This window comes from Tasmannia lanceolata, unplaced genomic scaffold, assembly GCF_043159265.1.
Source record: "Tasmannia lanceolata isolate RefF3 unplaced genomic scaffold, GAP_Taslan_0.1 ptg000011l, whole genome shotgun sequence".
Lineage (NCBI taxonomy): Eukaryota > Viridiplantae > Streptophyta > Magnoliopsida > Canellales > Winteraceae > Tasmannia > Tasmannia lanceolata.
This window is the reverse complement of record NW_027518688.1, coordinates 23,219,792-23,238,592: the sequence shown is the minus strand read 5'-3', so window position 1 is coordinate 23,238,592 and position 18,801 is coordinate 23,219,792. Positions and strand designations below refer to the sequence as shown.

Sequence of the window (18,801 nt, the reverse complement as noted above, 5' to 3'; positions counted from 1 at the left end):
TTTTCTCATAATAAAATGAACAATAAACATTATGAGTATCTATACAATTTTAAAGGATAGGATAGCCATGAGGATCTCAATCCTCATTTGACCACCTTCCTTAGAGTTTGGTGTAGAGCCAACTCTTTCCTTTAATGGCTTGGTTAACAGCCACTGCAACCATCTAAGGTAAGTAGAATTTCCAAACATGTCTCTCACATATACTACCATAAAATAAAAAATAAAATATAAAGAAAAAAACATGAATAGTCAACAAATACCATGCCACCATAAAAATCAATTAATCATCATAAACGAAAGATAACACTATCAACCCCTGATGAACAACTATTAATGAAATCCACCAATGGTCACAGCCATTGATCTGCCTATAAAAAAATACAAATTAACACGGGCTCTGAGAAAGTGAGAAGTATGCTCGAACACAACTCGAGTAAGAGTAAAGTCAGCCCAAACACCGAACCAAGGTAGTTTACTTGATCGCACTTTCGGGCTAGTCCAACCCAACTTTCACCCCTAGACTCAATGAAGTTCTCACTGCTGTTGTAAACTTGTAATCAGTGTGAATGAGAAAGACGACTACTGTATTCCTCATACATGTAGATCTATCATATGATTTTAGTCAGGTAAGTCAGGGTCATACCAGAGCATTGATGCCTTAAACTTGAGAAACTAAAGTTCTACACAGTGTTTCCAGTGCACTAACAAAAACTACTGAGATGCCTGGACGATTGAGAAGAAGATCTGATTCCGCTACTACCAACGAAAACCAAAGAACTTATATTAACACATTACTACCTTCATTCTATGTAAGAATATTTATGGATCAACAGAAAAAGATAGAATTAGACGCTGGGATGTTGTTTTTACCCATCTGTTGGACATCCTAATGATGTTGCCTTATGCTGTGGGGCAATCGCTCTCCCTATTGTAATGTTGTTTTGTTTTCTAACAATAAACTTTAGCTATCAGTCAAGAAAAAAAAACAGGTGTTGGAATTCTTGCGCCTGATTTATATTTACAACACTGTCAACTCCAATCTATACTGCTCAAAATTATTCAAGTGGCATACATAACTTTAATTATGAACAAAAGCTACGATTTAGCCGACACTTTGAAATTATTGTTGACACACGTGTCCTGCCGTGTCTGACACGACACGCGTGTCCGCCCGGTTCGACACTCCTTTGGACACTTTTAAATGTACTGCTATAAGTGTTAGACTTAATGTGAGTGCGTGGGCATGTTTTTCTGCTATGTCAAGTGTGATATTCTATTTTATTATTGCATATTGTGTTTACCTCTTTTATTATTTAACTCATTGTAGCTCTTTAACTAATATTTGTTGTTATATCATATCTATACTTTCTATTTTAGCCGTTTCTCATTTCTAAATTCTGTGGCGTTACCGTGTCTGACACTCGGTGTCTGTGTCGACACGCGGCACTTGTGTCCGTGTCCACAAATCATAGAACAAATGAAACAGTATCAGGAACTTCTAAAAACAGAGAAGCAGCAACCCCACTGAAATTCTAACACTTACCCTTGGTCACTGACAGCGATAACTGTCTCAGTAATTTATTTTTGAATAATTATCCTCGTAATTTTTTATTTAGACATCATATCATTTCCATCTATACATTTTGTATCTGATAGCAGATGGTGTGCTCTTTCCAGATTTTGTCCTCCAAATACCTCTCATAGAAGCTTACTTCACCACTGGCTTTAACAGACAAAGCAGCTGTGCTTCTAGTTCCATATCGCCCCTGCACATTAGAAAATTATTAAATATTTTAATAGATGGACAATAAGTTCTAGGTGAGAGATAGTTCGGGAGCTTACCCGTGCAGTGTCAACATCAACAAATATAGAACTTAATTTGAGTTCCAAGTCTGGATCACAACCAGTGTTAGGAAGCCTATCTTTATCGGCTTTGACAGTGTCCCCCATCAGCTGTTCAACCATCCTTTTTTCAGAGATTTCTTTCTCACCGTATTCACCAAGCATCTCTTTGAAATTTTGACCCAACCGTTGAGCCTGCAAAGAGAGTAAAACGGGTATGTTCATCTTCTTGTTGGCTAGCCAATAGGCATAAAATGAAGTCACACAATCAGTAATGGAGACGGAAAAAAAATAAATTATATTCTACACCGATAACATCACAGCCATCCAATTGTAGGACATGAATTATGTGAACCTGCATGGGGACTCAGAAAATTGAAAGGGTGATATGGTTAAAGGATACTATAAAGTTCAGCATGCAAAACAAAACAAATATATTATGATAGTGTCAACATTTGATTGTCTCAGTCATTCACACTGTGCGGTTAAAGAGAAACCACATGATGAACTAAGATTTACATTGAGATACTGACTACAAAAGATGAAAGTGTGAACAAGTAAGATTTACACTAAGATACTGACTACAAAAGATGAAAGTGTCAACTGATTTCCAAGTTTGTCATTGCTATTCTGAATTTTTTTTTCTCTGCCAATTTGCCTATCCTGCTGGTTGAGTCCTCATAATTAATATCCTCATCACCTCTATCTACTTTGATAGCAAATTGTTTAAGCCTTTAAAAGCACAGATCTTGACCTTCATCAGAAACATTGATTACCACCGGCAAAAGTTAAGAGTTATTGTTGTTTACAAATTCAATGACTAGCAAAAATAACATCACCGTTCGTTCTTTATTTTTCTAATCGAACCCTGGGATTTTCTTCTCATGTTGTCAAATTAAGGATCCCCCTGAGGGCACAACAGTCATCATTTTAAAGTTTCCATGTAAACCTATAAAGTTTCCATGTAAACCTAGGCTCCTTTTGGAAGAGCAATAAATCCAGTGTGTGTGTGTGTGTGTGTGTAGCGAGTGGGGAGGTCATCTGCAAAGACACTGGTGGATTGGGATGTCCTCATGTATAGGACAGTTCAAACAGGTGTTCCAGATTTCTGTTGCAGATTACTGTCAGCATGGTGGTAATCTCTGTCCCCTTTGGTCAGTCAAGTACTTGCTCCAAGGCTGTTGGTCCTGCACTCATCTGCTTTCTAGTTCTATCAGCACTTGGATGAGGATCAATTGATCAAGAGAGCTTTCTTTTTGGGATTCCCTTCTAATATGTGATATCGAGCTCAAAATTTTCATGGCACCAAAGTCCAATATCCACATCTCAGTCATAAACTAGTTCTTGTAACATGTCATGGATTTAAAGCTTACCCTAATCAGATGTCAAAGTTACTTCTCCTCCTACACATGGAGTAATCATAGATAACCATGTCAATATATGAAACATGTGAGGTATTCCTGCTCAGTTACTAGAGCGTGAGAAGTCAATGTACAAGGCTGAAACGGAATCACAAGATCCATATGTACGCTAGTAGCCATTGTTTTTTTTCTCTTAGAAGAAGATTTGAGTATTTTTTCTCAAAGTTTGAAAAGTTTTTGGGTGATCTCACAAGTCTGAACATATTGTAGGACTGTTATAGGGCTTTCCTGTTGACTTAAGAACTTGGGTACACGCAAATGAGTTGGCTGATTTGTTAGCCAAAATGGGGGCGTATAGTGAATCCCTGTATGTGGGGCAATCTCTGCCCCCTATTAAGAACTTTTAGATTTGCTCTTTAATAGTAAAATCTAACTGTTTCAAGAAAAAAAGAAGAAGAAAAAACATGGGTACTCTGTTTCAACCCAAGGATAAGAGAAACTCCATGCCAAACAGCCCCAATAGAACTACATTTGGGGCAATTCTGCCCCCAATGTAAGAACTTTTAGCATCGCTCTTTAATAGTAAAATCTAACTGTTCCCCACCAAAAAAAAAAAACATTGGTTCTCTCTTTCAACTTAAGGATAAGAGAAACCGCGTGCCGAACAGCCCCAATAGAACCAATGAGGCATTTTCATGGCATTCATATGGAACAAAATATAGTCTTCTCCCTCAAGGAAGTAAATATCAGAATGTCAACTAACCAAAGTTGATGGAGAGGGACATGCCAAATCATGGAGCTATCTTATATAAGTATGTCCTACCATAAGAGGCCCAAAACAAAGAATTATGAAGTAGTAGTGATTTTCCATGTCCTAAGAGATCTTCATGGCTTCATAATCAGCTCAAGTTGGGTATCTTTCCTTTTTTTATGGGTTCCATACCTCTTGACATGAATTTATGTGTCAAGAGACTCAAGACATATGCCCTCAGAGTTCCTGCCACTTCAAATTTCATTTAATCTATCAGGATGAGCATGTTCATCTAGAAACGGTGTTGGAGATCTTACTTTATCCGCTTGATATCATGCACACCAATCGTTCCGAATTCAACAGTATATAAAATTTAGTCGACACAAATTGAGAATTAGCAGTTGTATCTGATTATATGAATACGATCAAGATATAATTAAAAGAGAGTAAGTCAGGAGAAAGAATAATGCTTATACAAACTGAATCACCAACTAAAAAAAAAACAAATACATAAATGTCAGATGCACATTCGAGATTCATAAAAAGAAAGGCAATGGCCCTTTTATGGACATAACTGATAAATGTGAACGTAACTGATAAATGACTTGGCTACACAGACTGCTGCCAAAATCCCCCATTACCAAATCTCCGGTGACATTACATACAGGGGCCCAATATCACGAAAGCAATTAACACATCTAATTTACTTGCTTACCTTATGCCAAGGGGTGTCTAATTGGGCATTCGATAGCACATGAAGGCCTGGAGAAACCACTTGAAGAGAAGCAGGCTCTCCTTCTGGCCTGTTAGAGACATAAATCATAGTCTTGGAACAAAGATCAGTTAATATGAGGTTGAACCCATTATATTGGTCTCCTTCCTTTACCACCTCCTCTGCAAACTCAAGAGGACTCTTCTCACTCTGCAATCAAACCGAAAGAACAAAACTCAAACCCCAAAAACAGAAGGAAAAAAAATCAACAGACAATCACCAAGCAAAATCATTTCCACAGGAAGTAATGCCTGATAACAAGTAGAGGAAATGTGTTGAAAACATCAAGGGGTTTAATTCAAAGAAGATAGCTCCTCAACAAAGAAGAGAAAAACATAGATGATACCTTTCAAAAAGAAAAAGAAAAAGAAAAAGAAAACATGGGTGATGATTACATGATCGAGTCAAGCATGTTAAGATTCTCAACTCAACTCAAGAAAGCCTTTGTCCCAAACTAGTTGGGGTCAGCTAAATGAATCCTTTAGAAAAATTTCATGAAGCATGTTAAGATTCCGAAGTAAAAACAAAAAAAACAAAACAAAGGATGGGTATTATATGATTTATTTCAAAGTAAAAACAATTTGGACAACAATTTCATCAAACTGAAACAATTGGTGATGACTGCATAAGGGGGCGGGGCAAAAGACCATTGATCAAATCACATTAAAATTAGCAATATTTACTGGGTATTGAAATGGAAAGAAAATCACTTGGGTAGCAATTAAGTTATGCTGAAAGCTACTGGATTATGTTACATGCAATTTAAAAAAAAAAAAAATACAAAAGCAAAATTACAGACAACGACTGGAAACAGAAAGCAAAATCACATACAACGACCCGAAACAGACTAGAAAGCACTGAATCATGATTAATTCAATCAAATTAAAGTAGAAAATAAAAAGAAGAAGAAAGAAGTGGGTATTGATTAAAAACATGCAATAAGTGAAATTGGATATTGATTTGAACCAGATTACCTCCAAGAAACGCAAGGGCAAACCTCCTCTGCTCTTTGCACTGGGAGATGGGTGCGGCTCCAACACATTTGTCAGAAAAGCCAATCTCCCATCTCTTGTACAAGCCAACCAAGTACCTCCTCCCTGGCAATCCTTACCACCCACAATCTGGCAAGAATCTTCCCACCATGATATTGACTCAGTAGGCCTACAATCATTTTTTACATCAATCCAAGAAAACCAACAAAAAAAAAACTATCAGTAGTAGTCTTTTTGAGTTCTGTTTCTATCTGGGTCTTTTTTTTTTCATCTCAATCGGATAGAGAGAAAAAGAATAAAAATGTTGTGACACCCAAAAGAAGAAGAAATCTAAGAGACTAAATGAGATAAAAAAGACCCAGATACAAACCGAACCCAAAATCCTTACAACCCAAAATCTGGCAACAATCTGCCCTTCATGATATTGACTCAGTAGGCCTACATTCAGTTTTACATCAATCCATGAAAAACCACAAAAAACGTTCTGTTTCTATCTGGGTCTTCTTCTTCTTTTCATTTCCAATAGTGACAAAAAGAACAAAAATTGTGAACCTTCACAAAACGCAGATAGAAACAGAATCCAAAAACACGATTCAACTCACCTGTTATGATATTCGTCTCTGTTGAGCAATAAGACAAGCGGGTAGAGGGGGTGAGCTTGCCAAACCCAAGCAGCTATACACATTTTTATTATGTCTTATTTTCGAAGCAAAACACAAAATAGACGAACCGGACAAATGCTTATTTTCGAAGCAAATACAAAATAGACGAACCGCACAAATGCTCTGAGGAAACCCCTGTTTTTAAATTGATGTTTTAGTTCCTTAAATTTCATTATTAATGCGTGATTCCATATGGCTTTCACTCCAACAAGCAAAACCAGGGTCTTAAAATTCAATTCCTTCACGTCTCTATTAAACAGTGGGTTAATAATGGGTGCGCCTCCAATTCTGTTTTGCAGTTGAATTGTGACTTTGTGAGTGCGAAGTTTGATGAGAATGATTAGTGTTTCGTAGGTTTGTGTGGATAGGGACAGACCTACTTTCACCTTAAAATTTTGCCAAATTCATTGTGTATTTCGGTCGTAGAAAGTAGGGGTGGACATGGTTAGGTTCGGTTCGGTTTTGGGGTATACCCAGGACCGAACCATATATAATCGGTTCCCTGAAATTGGAACCAGAACCGAACCATATATGTTTGGAACCGAACCGAACCGAACCAGAACCATATATAATCGGTTCGGTTCTGGGTTTACCCAACCTTCACCAAATGTAGATAATTTGCCTAATCGTATTTATAATCGGTCTGGTCCTGTTTATGGAATAATCAGGCACAAATTTGCACAAATTTGGGCAATGCAAAAATTATATATGCACGAATTTGGAATAATCAAGCACAAATTTGGGGGGTGAGTTAAAATTTTAAAGGCAAAGCAACACGTTAAAGAGGGGTGAATTAAAAGGGGGTGGGGTGATTTTATCAAGCGATGAGGCATTGGGTTTTAAGGTGAGGGTCGGTTCTCGGTTCGGTTTTCGATTCCGGGATCCCAAACCCAGAACCGAACCGAATTTCCATCGGTTCCAGGATATCAGAACCGGAACCGAACCATATAAACATGGAACCGAACCGAATCGAACCGAACCGAACCATATGTGCCGGTTCGGTTCGGTTCCTCGGTTCGAACCGGAACCATGTCCACCCCTAATAGAAAGGAAAGCCTTGTGTGGTGTACTTATCCTCTCTTGTAAATGAGGCTGAAGACAGACCTAGTGTTTTGTCTAATTTTGACACTGGGATTTTAGCAAAGCCTGTGATAAGTTGGGCCTTGTTTTTTTTGAATTTTGAGAATCGATTGTGAGTCCAAAACCAATTATTAGACTCAAATTTACATTAAATTTCGTGTTCAATAATCAGCTTTGGACTCACTATGGGTTCTCAATGTACTTAGGCTCTAGTCAATGTACTCAGTATCCTTTCATTTTAGATTGTTGCAACTGATTGTGGGGTGAATCCGATTGCTGGACTCCAATTTGGAGTCCAAACCAATTGTTTTGGATTTGAACAGATAGTGATAGTGAGTCCAAATTTGATTATTGGACTCAAATTTACATTCAATTGAGTCCAATATCAGCTTAGGACTCACAATCGGTTCTCAATGTACTTAGGTTCTGTTCGTTTTAGATTATTGCAACCGATTATGGCATTGGGCTTTGTTTGTTTTGGATTTTACCCCAAACAATAACCGATTGTGAGTATAAAACTGATTATTAGACCTAAAATTAAGTATAACTTTTACTCCAATTAGCCGTCTTGGACTAAAATCAGTTTCCAAAATTTAAAACAAACATGGCATAAATGAAAAATTATGAATCCAATAATCAGTTTTGGACTAACAAACCGGTTCTCAAAATCCATAACAAAGAGAGCCTTAACCTCTCGTTCATATGTTAGGGTCCTTAGGGCCCTATTTTTTTTTGGAATTTGATAATCAATGGTGAGCAAAACTGATTATTGGACTCAAATTTACCTTTAATTTTGAGTCCAATAATCAGTTTTGGACTCACAATCGGTTCTCAACATCCAAAATAAATAGGCCGGGGGGTGGGGCGTTGCGTAGCCAGCGTGGCAGATACGGACAATATCCATCTTTAAGTCTCTGAGGGAAATGATATCCACACCCCCTTGTTCTTTTAATGACACTCATCACTTAACGTACCTTTGTATTTTTTAGCTTTAATTGCTAAAAGTGGAAAAATTGATAGTAAACTTTAGACCTTCCATGAAAACAACGGGCACTTTGTAGGAACATGATTCATGCAAAAGAAAAGGGATTTGCTAGCGTCCATCCAGAAAGCATTTCGCGGATGGGAAGTTGTATGTGAGAGCAGCAACATAGGCTTACTTTTCTACAGATTTTGTCTTTATTCATGAGGTGGCTGCTCTCACATGCAACAGCCCATCCGCGAAATGCCTTCTGGGATAGACGCTAGCAAATCCTCACAAAAAAATATGTGCTTTTATAAGCTTTTTGCGTAGTCAAATCAGGGCACCAACTTCATATATGACCCAACAACCGCCCACTTTATAAGCGGTTATTGTTGTTCTGGTGATGATTTTTTCGCCCCCCCTTAGGATTATGCGCCCCCGTTTTAACGTATAAAGTCCGCACACAATTAATGTTAACAGGAGGGCGCATAATCCTAGGGGCGAGGAATCATCTTCCCTTGTTGTTTTCAAACATAAATACTTTATCCCGGCTGCATTCCTCATGTAGGAAAACTCTAGCAACTGATGTGGCAATAGAAGAGAAAAGAAAGAAGGCTTCTTACATGTGTTCAGTTGGAGAGGAGGAAAACTCTAGCAACTGATGTGGCAAAATAGAAAAGAAAAGAAAAGAAGGCTTCTTACATGTGTTCAGTTGGAGAGGAGGAAAAAAACCAGAGTAAGCAACCATCTCCGTCTCATTTGCCTTTTATTTTCTCAACAAAATCCGCCAAGGAATTTCGACAGAACCTCAACCCTACAAATTTATACGATTTATCGGCTTTGGACTCACAATCGGTTCACAATGTACTTAGGCTCCGTTCGTTTAGGCCCTCTTCATTTAAGATTATAACAGCTGATTGTGAGTGCCAAACTGATTATTGGACTCAAAATTACCTTTAAATTTGAGTCTAATAATCAGTTTAGCACTTATAATTGGTTGTCATAATCCTAAACAAATAGGGCCTTAAGATTGTTGCAACCCATTGTGGGATTATTGGCCCACAATTGGTTGCAACAATCTAAAACGAGGCTTTGTTTGTTTTGGATTTTGATAACCGATTGTGAGTCCAAAACAGTTTCAACTCAACTCAACTCAACTCAACAAAGCTTTTGTCCCAACCTAGTTGGGGTAGCTAAATGAATCCTTTAGATTTCTAATGGATTCATTTCATAGAAGGGTGGCAAAGTTTTCAGCCGGCTGCCAACCTGACACCAACCCTCCTCCTTTATCCTGGCTTGAGTCCAAAACAATTTATTAGACTTAAAATTAAAAATAATCCCAAAATTATAATAAAAAGGGCATAAATGTAAAATTTGAATCGAATAATCAGTTTTGGACTCACAATCGGTTCTCAAAATAAAAAACAAACAGGGCCTTAACTTCTCGTTCTCTCTCGTTCATATTTTACGACCCTATTTTTTTTTTTTTTTGGATTTTGATAATCAACGGTGAGCAGGACTGATTATTGGACTCAAATATACCTTTAATTTTGAGTCCAATAATAAGTTTTGGACTAACAATCGGTTCTCAACATCCAAAATAAATAGGCCTAAATAATGAGCATGACGTGGCCCGTGTGGGGGCGTTGTGTGGCCAACGTGGCAGATAGGGACATATATCCATCTTTAATTGGCTAATAGTAGAAAAATTGATAGTTTAGACCTTCCAAGAAAACAACAGGCACTTTGTAGGAAGTAGGAACATGATTCATGCCAAAAAAAGAAGAAGAAGAAGGATTTGCTAGTGTTCATAGCAGAAGACATTTCGCCTCACATGCAACAGGCCATCCGCAAAGTGCCTTCTGCGATGGACGCTCCCTAAACAATATAATTGGATATCCGGATCTCAAACCTCATTTGAGTTGGTTTAGATCCAACCCTTTTAATGGTTTGGTTAACAGCCATTAAACTTGGTTTTGGTTTTCATCTCATTGGGATATGTATCAGTAATCTTGTAGAACATAACTAGATGACCAACATGGTTTTCATGAAGCTGGCATCACGTCCATTAGATAAAGTATTATAAAAATCAACGGTTTGGATTTTTCTAAAACCCCTAAACTATGCTTAATGAATCAACGGCATAAGATCATCCCATAAGTTTTTCTCAGATCATAACATTGACGAAAACATGTTTCTAAATTAATTAGGGAATGTTTAGATGATTTCTAATTATGAGTTTTGGGCTAGCTAAAGATAAACTAAACCATTAATTTGGGTGTCATGAACCAAAATAATTTTAGACCCCTTTTGATCGGACCATTGACACTCCTACCCATTACCCCTATCCAAAATAATTTTAGACCCACCTGCATTAGGCATGCGCTCCCCTTATCAGGTGATTTGACGTCAAAATGTGTTAAAGTTGCACACTGTTCACGTCAAATCACCTTGTAAGGGGAGCGCATGCTGGGGGGGGGGGCATATCATCTCCCAATATATATAATATAATAAAAGAGAAAAGCGGAGGTGAGTCGAGGGTAGCCTCCCGCTTGACCGATTCCTCGGAGTCGGAGGAAGATCTCTCATCTGATGACCCTGAGCAAGAAGGAGCTGTTCTCGATGTGAGATCAGCAGCAAAAGAAAGAAGAGGAATTTGATGCCCCGATGCCCCAGAACAGCAGCCCCCGGATAAGCCTTAAACTTTAGCTATCGGTCAAGAAAAAAAAAACAGGTGATGAAATTCTTGCGCTTGATTTATATTTACAACACTGCCAACTCCAATCTATACTGCTCAAAATTATTCAAGAGGCATACATAACTTTAATTACGAACAAAAGCTATGATTTAGCCGACACTTTGAAATTATTGTTGACAAACGTGTCCTGCCGTGTCTGACACAACACGCTTGTCCGCCCGTGTCGACACTCCTTTGGACACTTTTAAATGTACTGCTATAAGTCTTAGACTTAATGTGAGTGCGTGGACATGTTTTTGTGCAATGGCAAGTGTGATATTCTATTTTTTTATTGCATATTGTGTTTGCCTCTTTTACTATTTAACTCATTATAGCTCTTTAATTAATATTTGCTGTTATATCATATTTATACTTTCTATTTTAGCGGTGTCCCCATTTCTAAATTCTGTGGGGTTACCGTGTCGACACGCGACACTTGTGTCCGTGCCCACAAATCATAGAACAAATGAAACAGTATCAGGAACTTCTAAAAAACAGAGAACAGCAAACCCACTGAAATTCTAACACTTACCCTCGGTCACTGACAGCGATAACTGTCTCGGTAATTTATTTTTGAATAATTATCCCAGTAATTTTTTATTTAGACATCATATCATTTCCATCTATACATTTTGTATCTGATAGCAGATGGTGTGCTCTTTCCAGATTTTGTCCTCCAAATACCTCTCATAGAAGCTTACTTCACCACTGGCTTTAACAGACAAAGCAGCTGTGCTTCTAGTTCCACATCGCCCCTGCACATTAGAAAATTATTAAATATTTTAATAGATGGACAATAATTTCTAGGTGAGAGATAGTTCGGGAGCTTACCTGTGGAGTGTCAACATCAACAAATATAGAACTTAATTTGAGTTCCCAGTCTGGATCACAACCAGTGTTAGGAAGCCTATCTTTATCGGCTTTGACAGTGTCCCCCATCAGCTGTTCAACCATCCTTTTTTCAGAGATTTCTTTCTCACCGTATTCACCAAGCATCTCTTTGAAATTTTGACCCAACCGTTGAGCCTGCAAAGAGAGAGGCTCAAAGAGAGTAAAACGGGTATATTCATCGTCTTGTTGGCTAGCCAATTGGCATAAAATGAAGTCACACAATCAGTAATGGAGACGGAAAGAAATAAAAATTATATTCTACACAGATAACATCAGAGCCATCCAATTGTAGGACGTGAATTGGGTGCACCTGCATGGGGACTCAGAAAATTGAAAGGGTGATCTGGTTAAAGGATACTATAAAGTTCAGCATGCAAAACAAAACAAATATATTATGAGAGTGTCAACATTTGATTGTCTCACCCATTCACACTGTGCGGTTATAGAGAAACCACATGATGAACTAAGATTTACATTGAGATACTGACTACAAAAGATGAAAGTGCGAACAAGTAAGATTTACACTAAGATACTGACTACAAAAGATGAAAGTGTCAACTGATTTCCAAGTTTGTCACTGCTATTCTGATTTTTTTTTTCTCTGCCAATTTGCATATCCTGCTGTTTGAGTCCTCATAATTAATATCCACAGCACCTCTATATACTTTGATAGCAAATTGTTTAAGCCTTTAAAAGCACAGATCTTGACCTTCATCAACATTGATTACCAGAGTTATTGTTGTTTACTAATTCAACGACTAGCATAAATAACATCACCGTTCGTTCTTTATTTTTCTAATCGAACCCTGGGATTTTCTTCTCATGTTGTAAAATTAAGGATCCCCCTGAGGGCACAACAGTCATCATTTTAAAGTTTCCATGTAAACCTATAAAGTTTCCATGTAAACCTAGGCTCCTTTTGGAAGAGCAATAAATCCAGTGTGTGTGTGTGTGTGTGTAGCGAGTGGGGAGGTCATCTGCAAAGACACTGGTGGATTGGGATGTCCTCATGTATAGGACAGTTCAAACAGGTGTTCCAGATTTCTGTTGCAGATTACTGTCAGCATGGTGGTAATCTCTGTCCCCTTTGGTCAGTCAAGTACTTGCTCCAAGGCTGTTGGTCCTGCACTCATCTGCTTTCTAGTTCTATCAGCACTTGGATGAGGATCAATTGATCAAGAGAGCTTTCTTTTTGGGATTCCCTTCTAATATGTGATATCGAGCTCAAAATTTTCATGGCACCAAAGTCCAATATCCACATCTCAGTCATAAACTAGTTCTTGTAACATGTCATGGATTTAAGCTTACCCTAATCAGATGTCAAAGTTACTTCTCCTCCTACACATGGAGTAATCATAGATAATCATGTCAATATATGAAACATGTGAGGTATTCCTGCTCAGTTACTAGAGCGTGAGAAGTCAATGTACAAGGCTGAAACGGAATCACAAGATCCATATGTACGCTAGTAGCCATTGTTTTTTTTCTCTTAGAAGAAGATTTGAGTATTTTTTCTCAAAGTTTGAAAAGTTTTTGGGTGATCTCACAAGTCTGAACATATTGTAGGACTGTTATAGGGCTTTCCTGTTGACTTAAGAACTTGGGTACACGCAAATGAGTTGGCTGATTTGTTAGCCAAAATGGGGGCGTATAGTGAATCCCTGTATGTGGGGCAATCTCTGCCCCCTATTAAGAACTTTTAGATTTGCTCTTTAATAGTAAAATCTAACTGTTTCAAGAAAAAAAGAAGAAGAAAAAACATGGGTACTCTGTTTCAACCCAAGGATAAGAGAAACTCCATGCCAAACAGCCCCAATAGAACTACATTTGGGGCAATTCTGCCCCCAATGTAAGAACTTTTAGCATCGCTCTTTAATAGTAAAATCTAACTGTTCCCCACCAAAAAAAAAAAACATTGGTTCTCTCTTTCAACTTAAGGATAAGAGGAACCGCGTGCCGAACAGCCCCAATAGAACCAATGAGGCATTTTCATGGCATTCATATGGAACAAAATATAGTCTTCTCCCTCAAGGAAGTAAATATCAGAATGTCAACTAACCAAAGTTGATGGAGAGGGACATGCCAAATCATGGAGCTATCTTATATAAGTATGTCCTACCATAAGAGGCCCAAAACAAAGAATTATGAAGTAGACCACGTGAATCAGATTCTTGTAGTGATTTTCCATGTCCTAAGAGATCTGCATGGCTTCATAATCAGCTCAAGTTGGGTATCTTTCCTTTTTTTATGGGTTCCATACCTCTTGACATGAATTTATGTGTCAAGAGACTCAAGACATATGCCCTCAGAGTTCCTGCCACTTCAAATTTCATTTAATCTATCAGGATGAGCATGTTCATCTAGAAATGGTGTTGGGGATCTTACTTTATCTGCTTGATATCATGCACACCAATCGTTCCGAATTCAACAGTGTATAAAATTTTGTCGACACAAGATGAGAATTAGCAGTTGTATCTGATCATATGAATATGATCAAGATATAATTAAAAGAGAGTAATTCATGAGAAAGAATAATGCTTATACAAACTGAATCACCAATTTAAAAAAAAAACAAATACATAAATGTCAGATGCACATTCGAGATTCATAAAAAGAAAGGCAATGGCCCTTTTATGGACATAACTGATAAATGTGAACATAACTGATAAATGATTTGGCTACACAGACTGCTGCCATAATCCCCCATTACCAAATCTCCGGTGACATTACATACAGGGGCCCAATATCATGAAAGCAATTAACACATCTAATTTACTTGCTTACCTTATGCCAAGGGGTGTCTAATTGGGCATTCGATAGCACATGAAGGCCTGGAGAAACCACTTGCAGAGAAGCAGGCTCTCCTTCTGGCCTGTTAGAGACATAAATCATAGTCTTGGAACAAAGATCAGTTAATATGAGGTTGAACCCATTATATTGGTCTCCTTCCTTTACCACCTCCTCTGCATACTCAAGAGGACTCTTCTCACTCTGCAATCAAACCGAAAGAACAAAACTCAAAGCCCAAAAACAGAAGGAAAAAAAAATCATCAGACAATCACCAAGCAAAATCATTTCCACAGGAAGCAATACCTGATAACAAATAGAGGAAATGTGTTGAAAACATCAAGGGGTTTAATTCAAAGAAGATAGCTCCTCAACAAAGAAGAGAAAAACATAGATGATACCTTTCAAAAAGAAAACATGGGTGATGATTACATGATCGAGTGAAGCATGTTAAGATTCTCAACTCAACTCAACTCAACTCAACAAAGCCTTTGTCCCAAACTAGTTGGGGTCGGCTAAATGAATCCTTTAGAAAAATTTCATGAAGCATGATAAGATTCCTAAGTTAAAAAAAAAAAAAAAACAAAGGATGGGTATTATATGATTTATTTCAAAGTAAAAACAATTTGGACAACAATTTCATCAAACTGAAACAATTGGTGATGACTGCATAAGGGGGCGGGGCACATGACCATTGATCAAATCACATTAAAATTAGCAATATTTACTGGGTATTGAAATGGAAAGAAAATCACTTGGGTAGTAATTAAGTTATGCTGAAAGCTACTGGATTATGTTACATGCAAATTTAAAATTAAAATAAAAATACAAAAGCAAAATTACAGACAACGACTGGAAACAGAAAGCAAAATCACAGACAATGACCCGAGACAGACTAGAAAGCACTGAATCATGATTAATTATAAGAAAATGAAACATGGGTAACAATCAAATTACAGTAGAAAATAAAAAGAAGAAGAAAGAAGTGGGTATTGATTAAAAACATGCAATAAGTGAAATTGGATATTGATTTGAACCAGATTACCTCCAAGAAACGCAAGGGCAAACCTCCTCTGCTCTTTGCACTGGGAGATGGGTGAGGCTCCAACACATTTGTCAGAAAAGCCAATCTCCCATCTCTTGTACAAGCCAACCAAGTACCTCCTCCCTGGCAATCCTTACCACCCACAATCTGGCAAGAATCTTCCCACCATGATATTGACTCAGTAGGCCTACAATCATTTTTTACATCAATCCAAGAAAACCAACAAAAAAAAACTATCAGTAGTAGTCTTTTTGAGTTTTGTTTCTATCTGGGTTTTTTTTTTTTTTTTTTCATCTCAATTAGATAGAGAGAACAAGAATAAAAATGTTGTGACACCCAAAAGAAGAAGAAATCTAAGAGACTAAATGAGATAAAAAAGACCCAGGTACAAACCGAACCCAAAATCCTTACAACCCAAAATCTGGCAACAATCTGCCCATCATGATATTGACTCAGTAGGCCTACATTCAGTTTTACATCAATCCATGAAAAACCACAAAAAACGTTCTGTTTCTATCTGGGTCTTCTTTTGTTTTTTTCATTTCCAATAGTGACAAAAAGAACAAAAATTGTGAACCTTCACAAAACGCAGATAGAAACAGAATCCAAAAACACGATTCAACTCACCTGTTATGATATTCGTCTCTGTTGAGCAATAACACAAGCGGGTAGATGGGGTGAGCTTGCCAAACCCAAGCAGCGATACACATTTTTATTATGTCTTATTTTCGAAGCAAAACACAAAATAGACGAACCGCACAAATGCTTATTTTCGAAGCCAATACAAAATAGACGAACCGCACAAATGCTCTGAGGAAACCCCTCTTTTTAAATTGATGTTTTAGTTCCTTTAAATAACATTATTAAGGCCTGATTCCATGTGGCTTTCACTCCAACAAACAAAACCAGGGTCTTAAAATTCAATTCCTCCACGTCTCTATTAAACAGTGGGTTAATGGGTGTGCCTGCAAATCTGTTATGCAGTTGAATTGTGACTGTGTGAGTGCGAAGTTTGATGAGAACGATTAATGTTTCGTAGGTTTGTGTGGATAGGGACAGACCTACTTTCACTTTAAGATTTTGCCAAATTCATTGTGTATTTCGGTCATAGAAAGGAAAGCCTTGTGTGGCGTACTTATCCTCGCTTGTAAATGAGGCTGAAGACAGACCTAGTGTTTTGTCTAATTTTGACACTGGCAAAATCAAATATTTAGCCAAAGCCTGTGATAAATTGGGCCCTGTTTTGTTTTGAATTCTGGGAATCGATTGTGAGTCCAAAACCAATTATTGGACTCAAATTTACATTAAATTTCGTGTTCAACAATCAGCTTTGGACTCACTATCGGTTCTCAATGTACTTAGGCTCCATTCAATGTACTCAGTATCCTTTCATTTTAGATTGTTGCAACTGATTGTACTCAGATTGTTGCCAGATTTTGGGTTCGGTTTGTATCTGGGTCTTTTTTGTCTCATTTAGTCTCTTAGATTTCTTCTTCTTTTGGGTGTCACAACATTTTTAATCTTTTTCTTTCTATCTGATTGAGATGAAAAAAGAAGAAGACCCAGATAGAAACAAAACTCAAAAAGACTACTACTGATAGTTTTTTTTTTGTTGGTTTTCTTGGATTGATGTAGAAAATGATTGTAGGCCTACTGAGTCAATATCGTGGTGGGAAGATTCTTGCCATATTGTGGGTGGTAAGGATTGCCAGGGAGGAGGTACATGGTTGGCTTGTACAAGAGATGGGAGATTGGCTTTTCTGACAAATGTGTCGGAGCCTCACCCATCTCCCAGTGCAAAGAGCAGAGGAGGTTTGCCCTTGCGTTTCTTGGAGGTTATCTGGTTCAAATCAATATCCAATTTCACTTATTGCATGTTTTTATTCAATTCCCACTTCTTTCTTCTTCTTTTTATTTTCTACTGTAATTTGATTGTTACCCATGTTTCATTTTCTTATAATTAATCATGATTCAGTGCTTTCTAGTCTGTCTCGGGTCATTGTCTGTGATTTTGCTTTCTGTTTCCAGTCGTTGTCTGTAATTTTGCTTTTGTATTTAAAAAAAATAAATAAATTTTGCATGTAACATAATCCAGTAGCTTTCAGCATAACTTAATTACTACCCAAGTGATTTTCTTTCCATTTCAATACCCAGTAAATATTGCTAATTTTAATGTGATTTGATCAATGGTCATGTGCCCCGCCCCCTTATGCAGTCATCACCAATTGTTTCAGTTTGATGAAATTGTTGTCCAAATTGTTTTTACTTTGAAATAAATCATATAATACCCATCCTTTGTTTTGTTTTGTTTTTTTTTACTTCGGAATCTTAACATGCTTTATGAAATTTTTCTAAAGGATTCATTTAGCCGACCCCGACCCCAACTAGTTTGGGACAAAGGCTTTCTTGAGTTGAGTTGAGAATCTTAACATGCTTGACTCGATCATGTAATCATCACCCATGTTTTCTTTTTGAAAGGTATCATCTATGTTTTTCTCTTCTTTGTTGAGGAGCTATCTTCTTTGAATTAAACCCCTTGATGTTTTCAACACATTTCCTCTATTTGTTATCAGGTATTACTTCCTGTGGAAATGATTTTGCTTGGTGATTGTCTGATGATTTTTTTTTCCTTCTGTTTTTGGGCTTTGAGTTTTGTTCTTTCGGTTTGATTGCAGAGTGAGAAGAGTCCTCTTGAGTATGCAGAGGAGGTGGTAAAGGAAGGAGACCAATATAATGGGTTCAACCTCATATTAACTAATCTTTGTTCCAAGACTATGATTTATGTCTCTAACAGGCCAGAAGGAGAGCCTGCTTCTCTTCAAGCGGGTAGAGGGGGTGAGCTTGCCAAACCCAAGCAGCGATACACATTTTTATTATGTCTTATTTTCGAAGCAAAACACAAAATAGACGAACCGTA

At 37.5% G+C, this 18,801-nt stretch overlaps 2 protein-coding genes across 2 annotated transcripts; both read right to left on the bottom strand.

Moving 5' to 3' along the window:
• Positions 1-1,525: 1,525 nt before the first annotated feature.
• Positions 1,526-6,820, bottom strand: LOC143886689 (uncharacterized). The gene is made up of 5 exons (XM_077390755.1): positions 6,321-6,820; positions 5,701-5,887; positions 4,670-4,876; positions 1,843-2,037; positions 1,526-1,766 (listed from the first exon to the last, which is right to left on the bottom strand). The coding sequence occupies exons 1-5, from the start codon at positions 6,401-6,403 to the stop codon at positions 1,635-1,637; spliced, it is 804 nt and encodes a 267-aa protein (XP_077246870.1). The 5' UTR covers positions 6,404-6,820; the 3' UTR covers positions 1,526-1,634.
• Positions 6,821-11,695: 4,875 nt separating this feature from the next.
• Positions 11,696-16,729, bottom strand: LOC143886688 (uncharacterized). The gene is made up of 5 exons (XM_077390754.1): positions 16,512-16,729; positions 15,885-16,071; positions 14,837-15,043; positions 11,993-12,187; positions 11,696-11,916 (listed from the first exon to the last, which is right to left on the bottom strand). The coding sequence occupies exons 1-5, from the start codon at positions 16,592-16,594 to the stop codon at positions 11,785-11,787; spliced, it is 804 nt and encodes a 267-aa protein (XP_077246869.1). The 5' UTR covers positions 16,595-16,729; the 3' UTR covers positions 11,696-11,784.
• Positions 16,730-18,801: the final 2,072 nt, after the last annotated feature.